The following is a 14,413-nucleotide window of genomic DNA, read 5'->3' on the forward strand; positions in this document are numbered from 1 at the left end:
TCATTTACTAAATCTAGTTTTTTGGTGGAATCTTTAGGACTCTCTATGTACAGTATCATGTCATCTGTGAATAATGACTGTTTTACATCTTCCTTTCCAATTTGGATGTCTTTTATTTTTTCTTCTTGTCTGATTGCTATAGCTAGGACTTCCAATATTATGTTGAATAAAAGTGGTGAAACTCTGTCTTGTTTCTGTTCTTAGGGGAAATGGTTTTAGTTTTTGCCCATTGAGTATGATTAAAATGACCTGCTAGAATGGCCATAATATATCAACAAACAAGTGCTAGCAAGGATGTGGAGAAAAAGGAACCCTACTACATTTTTTTCAACGTTCTGCTGGTGGGAATGGAAAACAGGCAGAGTTTCCAAAAAAAATTAAAAATGGAACTGCCATTTTACCCAGTGATCCCACTTCTAGGAATATATCTAAGAAGCCTGAAATACCAATCAGAAAGAAAATACCTACCCCTATTTCATAGCACCATTATTTACAATAGCTAAGATCTGGAAACAGCCTAAGTGCCCATCAATAGATGAGTGGATAAAAAAGCTGTGGTACACTTACCCAATGGAATACTATACAGCTGTAAAAAAGAGGGATTTCAGATGGACCTGGAGAGAATTATGCTGAGTGAAATAAGCCAGTCGGAGTAAGACATATATTACAATGACCTCACTTATATGTGGAATCGAATGAATAAAACAAACTGACAAAATACACATAGATCCAGAGACATGAAAGCATGCACCAGACCGACGAATCTCAGAGGGAAAAAGGTAGGGGGAGGAAGACATTAACTGAAGAACTTACATGCATATATGCATAACTCATGGACACAGACAATAGTGGGGTGAAGGCCTGGGGAGGGGGTGGGAGTGGGGAGGAAGGGGTCAATGGGGGGGGAACAGGGGACATGTATACTTTCAGCAATAAAGATAAAGAAGAAAAAAAAACTACTCCTTGGTCTCTCGACTCACTTATGTCCTTTTTTCTGATTTCCTGCTCACCAAACTTGGCTATTTACAGTAGCTAAGATATGGAAGCAACCTAAGTGTTTACCCATAGGTGAGTGGATAACGAAGATGTGGTATATAAATACAATAACACCACACTGCCACTGCAGCTGGCGTTGCTGACTGGGAACTGGCACAAGAACCTCCCCCCCTGCGAGCCCCCGAATCAGATGCCTCCAATTCTATCTTGTCAGACACGATGCTTGCTTCCTCGGCTGTGTGCCTCGGGTGCCAAAGGCTTTGCCTGCCCGATAGAGCCCAGAGGATACACCAATGTGCAAGATGCAAGGGACGCTGGGAAGAGCTCCATTCTTTAAAGCATACAACACAATGCTTAGATATTCCCAGCATATTCGGAATTCAGCGCTCCGTTTTGTTTTAAAGTCTGTTCGTTTTCACTATGTTCCTTTCAGGAGCTTTCCATACCCAAGGAACTTTGAGTATATCTACATGAATTCAATGCTTTTGGTGAGTCAGCCTCTCAACTCGCCACGCCAGTCATTCAACTCACTTCCTCCCTTCGCTGTCCCCGCCTCGCACTGGGCCTCGCCGATTGGCTGGTGCTGAGTGACGTCTTCAGATCGCGACCCAGCAGTGGCGCCCACGTGGTTATGAGACTGGGCGGCTGCAGGTGGCTCCGGGGTCTTGTGCCGCGGAGTTTGAGCCTCCCGTGCCGCAGCCTTGCCAGGACTTGGGGTGCCGTGGAGGCCGGATGGCGGACATGCTCTCCACCGGGGCGGGGGCGGCGAGCGAGCTGAGGGCTCCGGCTCAGCTAAACGGAGACGCGGACGGCGACGCCAGGGACGAGCGACCCCCAGGGCGCCCGGAGCCGGCAGCCGCGGGAGTGGAGTTGGCCCCGGGGGTAGGGAAGCAGGTGGCGGGGAGCGAGGAACAGGCCCCGGCTGCAGCACCGGGCCCGGGCAAGCGCAAGAAGCGGCGGGGCGCGCCCGGGGAGCGCGTCGTGCCGCCCCCGAAGAAGCGGCGGGCAGGGGTGAGCTTCGGCGATGAGCACTTTGCAGAGACCAGCTACTACTTCGAGGGCGGCCTGCGCAAAGTGCGGCCCTATTACTTTGACTTCCGAACCTACTGCAAAGGCCGCTGGGTGGGCCGCAGCTTGCTGCACGTCTTCAGTACCGAGTTCCGAGCCCAGCCCTTGGCCTACTACGAGGCTGCGGTCCGAGCGGGGCGCCTGCGCCTCAACGAGGAGCCGGTCCAAGACCTCAGCATCGTGCTCAAGGTGGAGTCCTGATGGGCCGGTCGGAAGGGGACCAGGAAAGGGGCAGGGATTTTTTCCCCTGAGTTAGTGGCCATAGGTACTGGAGTAAAATCGGGGTAATTCCGAGGCTTTCTCATTTTCACTTGAAACAGTCTCAAAGCCCTCTCCTCCCACCCCATCGCCGCAAGTAGCCTCAGTGCTTCAGAAACACTGTTTTCTTGTTTCCAAAGCATAGAAGTTGGAATTCTTGTGCAGTCTGTGCCACTGGCACGGACATTGGTCACGTTCTATTTTGCATTGTGGATCTCTGTACAAATAGTACAGTGGAGGCTATCATTTATGTCTCCTTAGTGGGTACAGAGTTAGGCATTTTGAGAACTTTAATAACATTTAATTTTATCGATCGCCTTGTGGGGTAGGTATTGCCACCTCATTTTTACCTGTGAGGAAACTAAATTAAGGTAAACCTCACAGAGGTAAGGCAACAGTGCCACCTCCAAAGCCTGTGCTGTTATAACTACTTAAATTATTTATTATAGAGACTAAGATGATAGAATTGTGAACTGTCCGGGATAAAGACTAGAGCTGTCTAGCCCAGTGCTTTTGACCCTTCTTTAAAATTCCTTCACAGCTAAGAGGTACCAGACACCCCTGGCTCACCAGGTTGTGAGGGGAGACAAGGCGATCTCAACATTTGGGGAATGAGTGGCTTGAATCCTCTCTCCCATCCCAATTTTGAAAAGCAAGCGTCTGGTCTAGCTGTCACATTTTATAGATAAGGAAACTAAGGCTTAGTGAAGTTCAGTGAAATTACCTTTAGATATAACGTTATTGTAGAGAAAATACAAATAAGCAAAATAAAAAACCATCCATAATCTCACCACCTGGAGATAGTACCATTTACCTTTTTGTGCCTTATCCTTCTAGTTCTTTTTCAGTGCCTGCTGTCTGTCTGTCTGCATTTTTACAAAATGAATATGCACTGTGCATACCGCTTTTTGTGTAAGGATATACTTTGACCATTCTTTCATGTCAATAAATAAGAGAGGAAGCCGTGTGTGAGGTTGACTGATTATAGGTTGCTAGTCCCTGGGCTGAACAATTGCCTATGTCATCGGCAGGACAATGACTTCTTGCGGAACACAGTGCACAGGCATGAGCCACCAGTCACGGCAGAGCCTATCCGCCTGCTGGCTGAGAGTGAAGACATGGTGGTTGTAGACAAGCCCTCTTCCATTCCTGTCCACCCCTGTGGCCGCTTCCGGCACAACACGGTCATCTTCATCCTGGGCAAGGAGCACCAACTTAAGGAGCTACACCCACTGCATCGGCTCGACCGCCTTACCTCGGGGGTCCTCATGTTTGCCAAGACAGCAGCTGTTTCAGAGAGGATACATGAGCAAGTTCGGGACCGGCAGGTGAGCCTGGCTTTTGTTTCACCCAGGTCACTTTCTGGGCTCACAAATGCTGTGTCAAAAGGGCAACACTGACTTCTATCTGAAGTGGGCCTTCGTATTTTTCTGGCCAGGCTTCCTACCTTCAGGGAGGTCAACACCTAAAGTACCCAAAACAGGTTATTATCTCTTATGTTTCAAGAGGTTTTTAGAGATGGCATACACTGCCTATCTTGGTAGTTAGCTCTTTTGAAGTTTTTTGGGGGTTTTTAAAATATATTTTATTGATTTTTTACAAAGAGGAAGGGAGAGGGATAGAGAGTTAGAAGTATCGATGAGAGAGAAACATCAATCAGCTCCCTCCTGCACACCTCCCACTGGGAACGTGCCCGCAACCAAGGTACATGCCCTTGACCGGAATCGAACCTGGGACCCTTCAGTCCGCAGGGCGATGCTCCTTCCACTGACCCAAACCGGCCAGGGCAGTTCTTTTGAAGTTTTACAGTGCCAACAGGCTGAGCAAGGTTTTCAAGGTTTTGGGGAGAGCCTCGTTGGTGGAAAGATTGTGAATGAAATTAGAAGAGGCTTGGGTAGAATAATTAAGTGGTACTGATTGTGGTCTTGAGCCTTGTAATTCTGGATCTGATTACGATACATTTATTGAGTGCTTACTGTATATCAGACTAAGTACCAAGTACATTAGAGCCTAACTTACTGAATCCTTGTAACAGCCCTTTGAGGTTAATGCTTTTCTAATCTTACTTTTTCTAGACAAGTTAATGGTATTTAAAGAGGCTAACTAATGTACTCAAAATCTTGAAACTGGCAAATGGTGGCGGTGGGGTTTGCATCCTCTTCTGCCTGGCACTGTTGCATTCCTCACCATTTGCAGTGGGTCTGGGCTTCATGAGTTTAGGCTTTGTGCTGATTTTCTCCCTCTTCCCTCCTGTGTAGCTGGAAAAGGAATATGTCTGCCGGGTGGAGGGGGAGTTCCCCTCCGAGGAAGTGACCTGCAAGGAACCCATCTTGGTAGTATCTTACAAGGTAGGGGTGTGCCGCGTAGATACTCGGGGCAAACCCTGTGAGACAGTGTTCCAGAGACTGAGCTACAACGGCCACTCCAGTGTGGTGCGGTGTCGGCCGCTCACAGGTCGCACTCACCAGATCCGAGTCCACCTCCAGTTCCTGGGCCACCCCATCCTTAATGACCCCATCTACAACTCAGGGGCCTGGGGCCCCTCCCGGGGCCGAGGTGGCCACATTCCCAAGACAGATGAGGAACTGCTGCGGGACCTGGTTGCAGAACACCAAGCCAAACAGAGCCTGGACGTGCTAGATCTCTGTGAAGGTGATCTGTCCCCAGGACTCACAGACTCTACAGCTCCCTCCTCAGAGCTGGGCAAGGACCACCTAGAAGCCTTGGCTGCATCTGCTCAAAAGATGGATGGAGTACTTGAGGCAGCCCCTCAGGGTCTGGACACAAAGGCCCTGGCACCAGGGAATGCAGCTGAAACAGATGTTGTGAATCAAGAAATAGACCCCCTCTGTGCAGAGTGCCGACTGGTGCGACAGGACCCCCTGCCCCAGGACCTTGTGATGTTTCTGCACGCCCTGCGCTATAAAGGGCCAGGTTTTGAGTACTTTTCACCCATGCCTACCTGGGCACAGGATGACTGGCAAGAGGACTGAGAGCTGTGGCCTATGGCGGGATTAATTCTTGGATTGGAAGAAGCCATGGAGTAGGAACTGACCTCATTCGGCTGGTACTCAATGTTTCTATAAGGAGTAAAGTTGGGCACTTAAAGGAACTGCTTATACTTGCTACCTCCAGCTAGTTTGGGAACTTTTTGGTTTGTAAATGTATATCTTTTGCTTATACCTTATACCTTGTGTGTCTGGTTTTCTTACTGCTTTTTTTCTTTATATATATTTTTATTGACTTCAGGGAGGAAGGGAAAGGGAGAGAGAGAGAGAGAAACATCAATGATGAGAGACTCATTGATTGGCTGCATCCTGCACGCCCACTACTGAGGATTGAGCCTGCAACCCAGGCATGTGCCCTTGACCAGAATTGAACCTGGGATCCTTCAGTCTGCAGGCCAATGCTCTATCCAATGAGCCAAACCAGCTAGGGCTTCTTCCTTTTTTTAAGAGAGATAAGAAGGGGGAGAGAGAGAACCATCAATTTGTTGTTCTGCTTATTTATATATTCAGTGGTTGATTCTTGTATGTGCCCTGATGGGATCGAACCTACAACCTTGGTGTATTGAGACGCCAACTGAGCTACCAGGCCAGGGCCTTTTTTTTTCACATAACATACAATTAACCGTAATTGTATACTATTTAGTGGCATTTAGCACATTCAGTGTTTGCAACCATTACCCTTTTCTAGTTCCAAAACATTTTCATCACCCAAAAGGAAACCCATACCCAATAAGCAGTCATTCCCCATTTCCCCTTCCTCCCAGCTACTGGTAACCATTAATTTACTTTTTCTCCCTGTTAATCCTCACCTGAGAATATTTTGCCCATTGATTTTTCAGAGAAATGGAAGGAGGGAGAGAGAGAGAGAGATAGAGAAAAACATGGATATGAGAGAGACACATTGATTGCCTCCCACATGCACCCTGACCAGGGTGGGCATTGAACCTGCTACCCAGGTACATGCCCTTAACCAGAATAGAATCTGTAACCCTTCGGTGCATAGGCTGACATTCCAGCCACTGAGCTATACAGGCCAGGGTCCATTAATCTACTTTTTGTCTCGATGGATTTGCCTACCCTAGACACTTCATACAAATGGAATCATACGTGCCCTAACCGGTTTGGCTCAGTGGATAGAGCGTCAGCCTGCGAACTCAAGGGTCCCAGGTTCGATTCCGGTTAAGGGCATGTACCTTGGTTGCGGGCACATCCCCAGTAGGGGGTGTGCAAGAGGCAGCTGATCAATGTTTCTCTCTCATCAATGTTTTTAACTCTCTATCCCTCTCCCTTCCTCTCTGTAAAAAATCAATAAAATATATATTTTAAATGGAATCATACGCCTAGCCAGTGTGGCTTAGTGGTTGAGCATCAACCCATAAACCAGGAGGTCATGGTTCAATTCCTGGTCAGGGCACATGCCCAGGTTGCAGGCTTGATCCCCAGTGTGGGGCAGCTGATCAATGATTCTCATCATTGATGTTTTCTTTTCTCCCTTTCCCCTCCTCTCTGAAATTAATAAAAACATTTTTTTAAATTATAAAACAATAAATGGGATCATACAATAAAAGATCTTTTGTGTATGTCTTTTGCTTAACATAATGTTTTCAAGGTTCATCCAATTTATAGTATGCATCTGTACCTCAATCCTTTTTACAGCTGAATAGTATTCCATTGTATGAGTACACTACATGTCATCAGTTAATGGACATTTAGGTTATTTCCACCTTTTGGCTGTTGTGAATAGTGCTGCTATGAACATTTGTGTACAAATTTTTGTTCGAATTTGTATTTTTAGTTCGTTCTTTAGTATGTACCAAGGAGTCGAATTGCTGAGTATATGGTAATTCTATGTTTAACTTTTTGAGGAGTCATGAAACTTTTCCACAGTGGCTGAGCCATTTTACATTCCCATCGACAACACAGGTTTCCAATTTCTCCACATCCTCACCAATTCTCATTTTCTGTTGTTCTAATTATAGTTAACCTAGTGAAGTCTTATAATCCTGTTTCATTTGCATTTCCCTAGTGAAGTTTTAATCTTGTTTGATTTGGATTTCTCTGTTGATTAATACTGTTTAGCATCTTTGCATGTGCTTGTTGGCCGTTGATATATCTTCTTTGGAGAAATGTCTATTCAGGTTTTTTGCCCATATGAAAAAATGTTTGTATTGATTTTATAGAGAGAGGAAGAGAGAGGGAGAAAGAAAGATCAATGTGAGAGAGAAACATCAATTGACTGCCTCCTGCATACTCCCTTCCAGGGATTGAGCCTAAAACCTGGACATGTGCCCTGACCAGGAATCAAACCAGTGACCTCTTGGTATATGGGATGATGCTCCATCAACTGAGCCACATTGGCCAGGGCTCTTTTTTGCCCATTTTTTAAAAAAATATTTTTTTATTGATTTCAGAGAAGAAGGGAGAGGGAGAGAGAGATAGAAACATCAGTGATGAGAGAGATTCATTGATTGGCTGCATCCTGCATGCCCACTACTGGGGATTGAAAGCCTGCAACCCAGGCATGTGCCCTTGACCAGAATCAAGCCCGGGACACTTCAGTCCACAGGCTGACGCTCTATCCACAGCCAAACCAGCTAGGACTGCCCATTTTTTAATTAGGTTGTTTTCCCTTTTGTTGTTAAGTTATGAGTTCTTTATATATTTTGGATATGAGACCATTATCAGATATATGATTTGCAAATATTTTCTTCCATTTTATAGGTTTTCTGTACATTTTATTGATAGTGTCCTTTCATTCATAAAAGTTTTAATTTCCTTTTTTTGTGATAACACTTCACATGAGATATACCCTTTTATGTGTACAGTACAGTATTGTTAACTATAAATACAAATGTTGAACAGCAGATCTCTAGAATGTAATCATCTTGCATAACTGAAAGTCTATACCTATTGAATAGCAATTCCCCACTTCCCCTGCTCCCAACCCCTGATATCATATTCTACTCTCTGCTTCTATGTGTTTGACTGTGTTAGATACCTAAAAACATCTTGTTTTCCTTTACTCACTACTCATAGAATACTCTATACTTCAAACGTGTGGTGGTTTCCCCACGCCAAGCAATTCTCTGAGACAGCTAGGTGACCTATAGTTTTAACTCAATACTGACACTGTCTGCCTGGAGAGAGGGTCAATCCTACATTGCCAGTCTCAAGTTCAGCTTATCACCTGTGCTTCTGACCAACCATAAATTAGAGATTCTCGCAACCCTCTCCTCAGGTTCAGTCATTTACTAGAATGGCTCACAGAACTCAGGAAAATAGTTTATTTGCTAACTTACTGATTTATTACAAAGGATATTAAAGGATACAAATCGATGGCCAGGTGAAGAGATATATAGGATAAGGTCTGGAAGGGTCTTGAGCACGGATGCTTCTGACCCCATATTGCTCAGGGTATGCCACCCCCTATATATGTGGATGCCTTCTTGTTCACCACCCTGAAAGTTCTCTGAACCTAGTCATTTGTATGTCTTATGTGGAGAAACATCTATTTAAATCCTTTGCCCACTTTTAAATCAGCTTATTTGGGTGTTTTGTTTGTTTTGCTATAGAGTTGACTTCCTTATATTTTTACATATTAACCCCTTATCAGAAATATGGTTTGGTCTTGGCAGGTGGGCCCAGTGGTTAGAGCGTTGGCCTGTGCACCAAAATGTCTTGGGTTCAATTCCAGTCAAGGGCACATATCTCGGTTGCAGGTTCCATCCCTGGCCGTGGCTTGGGGCATGTGTGGGAAGTAACCGATTGATGTGTCTCACATCGATGTTTTTCTCTCTCTATCCCCTACCCATCCCTCCCTCCCTCCTTACTCTCTAAAAATCAATGGAAGAAATATCCTTGGGTGAGGATTTAAAAATAAATAAATGAATATGCTGTATTGATTTTTAGAGAGAGAGAGGGAGAGAGAGAGAGAGAAACATCGATGTGAGATTGATTGGCTGCCTCCTGCACCCTCCCTACCAGGGATCAAGCCCACAACCTGGGCATGTGCCCTGATCAGGAAATGAACTAGCAATCTTTTGGTGCACAGGATGACCACCAACCAATTGAGCCACACCAGCCAGGGTGGTGATGAGATTTTTTAAAGTTAATTTTTTATTGTGGTAAAAAATTTCATTCTAGCCAATTTAAGTGTACAGTTCAGTAATGTTGAGCATATTCACATTGTTGTGAAACATCGCCAGCATTTTCTCCTCTTGCATGACTGAAATTTTACAACTTCCCTTTCCTCTCCTACCCCTAGGCCCTGGCAACCACCATTCTACTTTCTGTTTCTATGAATTTGACTACTTTGGATACCTCATATAAGTGGAATCATACACTTTAGTTTTTTGTGGTTGGCTTATTTCACTTAGCATAGTGTCCTCAAGGTACATCCATGTTGTAACATGACAGGATTCCTTATTTATTAAGGCTGAATAATACTCCACTGTGTGTGTATATCACATCTTGTTTATCCCTTGGTCCATTTATGGGCACAGGTTGCTTCCACCTCTTTGTTAGTGTGAATAGTGCTGCTGTTAACATGGGTGTGCAAATACCTCTTTTTAAAAAAATACTTTTTAGCCCTAACCGGTTTGGCTCAGTGGATAGAGCGTCAGCTGGCGGACTGAAAGGTCCCAGGTTTGATTCTGGTCAAGGGCATGTACCTTGGTTGCTTGCAGGCACATCCCCAGTAGGAGGTGTGCAGGGGGTAGCTGATCGATGTTTCTCTCTCACCGATGTTTCTAACTCTATCCCTCTCCCTTCCTCTCTGTAAAAAAATCAATAAAATATATATTTTTAAAAATGAGTCCTAATTTAAGAAATAGGATTTCCCATACACCCTTTCCTTTAAAAAAATTTTTTTTATTCATTTCAGAGAGGAAGGAAGAGGGAGAGAAAGAGAGAAACATCAATGATGAGAGAGAATCATTGTTCAGCTGCCTCCTGCACACCTCCAACTGGGGATTGAGCCCACAACCTGGGCATGTGGCCTGACTGGGAATCGAACCATGATCTCCTGGTTCATAGGTCAATGCCCAACCATTGAGCCACGCTGGCCAGGCCTGTGCAAATACCTCTTAAATATCCCACTTTAAATTCTTTTGGGTATATATCCAGAAATGGATTGTTGAATCCTGTGATAGTTCTACTTGTAATTTTTCGAGGAAACTTCCATACTGTTTTCTATAGAAGCTGCATCATTTTACAATCCTAACAATGCACAAAGCTTCCAATTTCTCTACATCCTCACCAACATATTATTTTTTGGGGGGTTTTTTGTGTGTGTGTGTGTTTTTTTTTATAGTAGGGATCTAATGGGTGTGAGGCAATATCTCATCATAATTTCAATTTGCATTTCTCTGGTGATTAGTGACATTGAGTATCTTTTCATTTGCTTCTAGGCCATTTGTATATCTTAGAGAAATGTCTATTCAAGTCTTTGTGCATTTTTTAGTAGAGTTATTTGATTTTGTTGTTGTTAAATTCCATCCATGTTCTTTACATGTTCTGAATGTTAACCCTTACAGAAATATGATTTGTAAATATTTTCTCCCATCCTCATTCTTTTTGTTCTGTTGATTATGCCCTTTGATACACAAAGTTTTTAAGTTTGATGTAGTCCCATTTTCCTCTAGCAATGTTTTGTCATTTCCAGTGTATGTGTTATACCGCCTTTGTTAAATTTATTCCTAAATATTTTATTCTTTTTGATGCTATTTTAAATGGAATTGTTTTCTTTTTTTTTATTTTTTATTTTTTTAAAATATATTTTATTGATTTTTTACAGAGAGGAAGGGAGAGAGATAGAGAGTTAGAAACATCGATCAGCTGCCTCTTGCACGCCCCCTACTGGGGATGTGCCCGCAACCAAGGTACATGCCCTTCACCGGAATCGAACCTGGGACCCTTAAGTCCGCAGGCTGACGCTCTATCCGCTGGGCCAAACCGGTCAGGGCTGGAATTGTTTTCTTAACTTTATATTTGGATTGTTCATTGCTAATGTATCGGATTACAACTGATTTTGTGTTGATTTTATATCCTGCAACTTTGCTGATTTATTAGCTTAATAATTTTTTATTTTTTTGTGGATTCTTAAAGTAGCTATGTGTATTTTTTCCCATGACTTCTGAGAATAGAGATAATATTACTTCTCCTCTAAACACTCTGTATACTCTCTTCTTTTCCTTTCATTTGAAGCTTGTTCATGTTTTCAAAACAGCAACATTTTTATCATCATTCAGCACATCAGAACAATTAGGAATTGCCTGGTAAAGTGACTGGCTGCAGCTGAAAGCTTAATAGTGCAGCTCGTGGGCTCGTCAGAGGCAGTGATGGCACTGGTGAGGACTGCAACGACAAGGACCTGTTGACCATTCTGACCAGGGAAGAGGTTTACCAGGATTATGGCATCCTAGCCAATGGCACAGAGCACATGGGCCGGGCGGCTCAGTTGGCTAGAGCATCACCCCATACACCAAAAGGTTGCAGGTTGATTCCAGGTCAGGGCACATACCTAGGTTTCGGGTTCGATCCCCCATCTGGGCATGTACTGGAGGCAACCAATTGATCTCTCTCTAAAATCAGTAAGCATGTCCTTGGGTAAGGATTGAGGGTGGGGGGGTGGGGGAAGGAAACCTATCAAGTGATATTGGATGGTGTAAAAGGTGGTGCCAAAGAAAAAAGATTAGTAGCTCAATTTATATCAAACTTCTTTAAGCATTTTTCAGAGTTGGCTGCTTCTGCTATCAATGCACAGTCCTTTGTGAGAATGAAGATGTATCAATTTGCTGGCAAGCAGTTAAGAGCTTCCTCAATTTGCCACTAGAGAAAATCTTCCCCCAGTGGCAGATATTCTAATACGACTTTTGCAGATGACTGCAGAATTTAACTTCGTGAACATGCCTTGTTAACTTTATTTAAGATGGATGCAAAAGGAACTTTAGGTGGCTTATTCAGCCTAATTCTTCAAGGAGAGGACATTCTTAGAGTATGAGCAATCATAATCTTTACAAAATTTAAGACTTTACCAGATGGAGTCTTAACAAAGGAAGTAAAAGAACTTATACTAACTGAACCCAAAAAGGTCCTAGAAGATGTGACTCATGAAGAATTTGCCCTTTTCATGAAGATACTATCTGGGTTAAAAAGCTAATAAACAGTGAAAGGAATACAGCAATTTGTAGAGTTGGTAACTGAACAGACTGACCTAGAACAGACCTTCAACCCAGCAGATCCCGACTGTATGGATCGGCTCTTACAGTGTGTTTGGCAGGCGGCACCCTCTTCTCTAAAAATGTGCATTCTACAAGGTTTGTGCCTTCTGTGAGCAGGTTCACCCTGACCTCAGGTCCTTGACTACCCCAGTGGAAAGTCTTGATATACAGTTGAAGTCATTGACACTGTTGATGGAGACAGTTTCATTTTGTGGTGACATGGAAAGGTTAGAAACAAATCTAAGGAAACCGATAAATTATTGGAATATATGCCTCCCTCCAGAAGAAGCAGAAACGAGGAGAATCCTGGCAATGAAGAACCCAAGCTGCAATTCAGTTATGCGGAATATTTGTTGTACAGCTTCCACAAGTTGGGCTGAAAAATTCCAGATTTATTTTTTTAAATATGTTTTTACTGATTTTTTTAGAGAGGAAGGGAGAGGGAGATAGAAACATCAGTGATGAGAGAGGATCATGGATTGGCTGCCTCCTGCACAGCCCCTACTGGGGATTAAGTCTGCAACCCGGGCATGTGCCCTGATCAGAAATCGAATGGTGACCTCCTGGTTCATCGGTCGAAGCTCAACCATTGAGCCACGCTGGCTGGGAAGCTGATCTAGAATTGACAAAAACAAGTCAAAATGCCGTAACCGGTTTGGCTCAGTGGATAGACCGTTGGCCTGCGGACTGAAGGGTCCCAGGTTCGATTCCGGTCAAGGGCATGTACATTGGTTGCGGGCACATCCCCAGTTGGAGGTGTGCAGGAGGCGGCTGGTCGATGTTTCTAACTCTCTATCTCTCTTCCTTCCTCTCTGTGAAATATCAGTAAAATACATATTAAAAAAAAAAGTCAAAAACATTCAGATAACAATCTTTGAGAAAGGCAGAGGGGGGAAAAGTACTCAAGAGTTAAGGATTTTATTTAGTCCAAAGAGATATATGAAAAACTTACTTCATAGTATCACAATCAAAAAAGGAATTATTGCTTCTGTTTCTAACTCAATGGAATCATTAGATTATGCCCCCAGGTCTTGCCTTCATACATTAACTTCACCCTATGGGGTTGGGTTTAAGCCAGTTTTACTTCATTCTGGAGATTTCCAATGAAAAAAATTACTATGACATTTAAAATGTAGGGCATTGCTCCTCCTCCTCAAAATGATGAGAAGGAAAGGTGTAATTGGTTGTTGCTTGTTAACTATCCATAGCTATCTCAGCAAACAAAGCATGGATATCAAAAGTGTTATTCCCCTTTTCCCCTAGCCCAGTGGTCGGCAAACTGCAGCTCGAGAGCCATATGCGGCTCTTTGGCCCTTTGAATGTGGCTTTTCCACAAAATCCCACGTGCGGGCGCGCACGTACAGTGCGATTGAAATTTCGTGGCCCATGCGCAGAAGTCGGTATTTTGTGGGAGAGCCACACTCAAGGAGCCAAAGAGCCGCATGTGGCTCGTGAGCTGCAGTTTGCCGACCACTGCCCTAGCCTATTGGCGTTTATTCACTTTGTCTTTCCTAAGCAAGGTTAATACAAACTAGATTTCAGTTTTTGCTCTATTGGTCTTCAATATGAAAAAAAAATCATTTCATTTTTAGCTCAGTAGACATTCCCAGAAGCTGTTATAGCAAGGTGGATGTTTTTACATGATAGCATGCTGCTCAGGGAATGAATTGAGCAAAGATAAATGTTTTGGGTTGGTCTTGCAGACTCAAAGCAGAAAGCCTGGATTCATTCTTGAACCTCTCCAGGCCTTGTCATGGCTGTTTTCCCAGAGCTGGTTCTCCAGTGGGACCACACTTACTAATGGTAAGAAACAGACTGAACTCACTTCTGTCATTGCCTGCCTCTCAGAATCAATCTTTGCAA

The 14,413-nt window shown here is 43.9% G+C and overlaps 1 protein-coding gene and 1 pseudogene across 1 annotated transcript; both read left to right on the plus strand.

The window, feature by feature from the left end:
- Positions 1 to 1,621: 1,621 nt before the first annotated feature.
- Positions 1,622 to 5,509, plus strand: RPUSD2 (RNA pseudouridylate synthase domain containing 2). Its single transcript, XM_006093023.3, has 3 exons — positions 1,622 to 2,253; positions 3,354 to 3,650; positions 4,581 to 5,509. Exons 1-3 carry the CDS (start codon positions 1,729 to 1,731, stop codon positions 5,313 to 5,315), a joined length of 1,557 nt encoding a protein of 518 aa, XP_006093085.1. The 5' UTR covers positions 1,622 to 1,728; the 3' UTR covers positions 5,316 to 5,509.
- LOC102418777 lies at positions 5,328 to 12,954 on the plus strand (annotated as a pseudogene).
- The last annotated feature ends 1,459 nt before the right edge of the window (positions 12,955 to 14,413 follow it).

Source organism: Myotis lucifugus, unplaced genomic scaffold (assembly GCF_000147115.1).
Source record: "Myotis lucifugus unplaced genomic scaffold, Myoluc2.0 scaffold_109, whole genome shotgun sequence".
Lineage (NCBI taxonomy): Eukaryota > Metazoa > Chordata > Mammalia > Chiroptera > Vespertilionidae > Myotis > Myotis lucifugus.

Excerpts from the sequence above, each read along its gene's own strand:
- RPUSD2 (XM_006093023.3), top strand. The coding sequence starts at position 1,729 with ATGGCGGACATGCTCTCCACCGGGGCGGGGGCGGCGAGCGAGCTGAGG. Across the intron at positions 2,254-3,353 it reads ACCTCAGCATCGTGCTCAAG|GACAATGACTTCTTGCGGAA; the intron begins GTGGAGTCCTGA and ends TGTCATCGGCAG. Across the intron at positions 3,651-4,580 it reads AGCAAGTTCGGGACCGGCAG|CTGGAAAAGGAATATGTCTG; the intron begins GTGAGCCTGGCT and ends CCTCCTGTGTAG.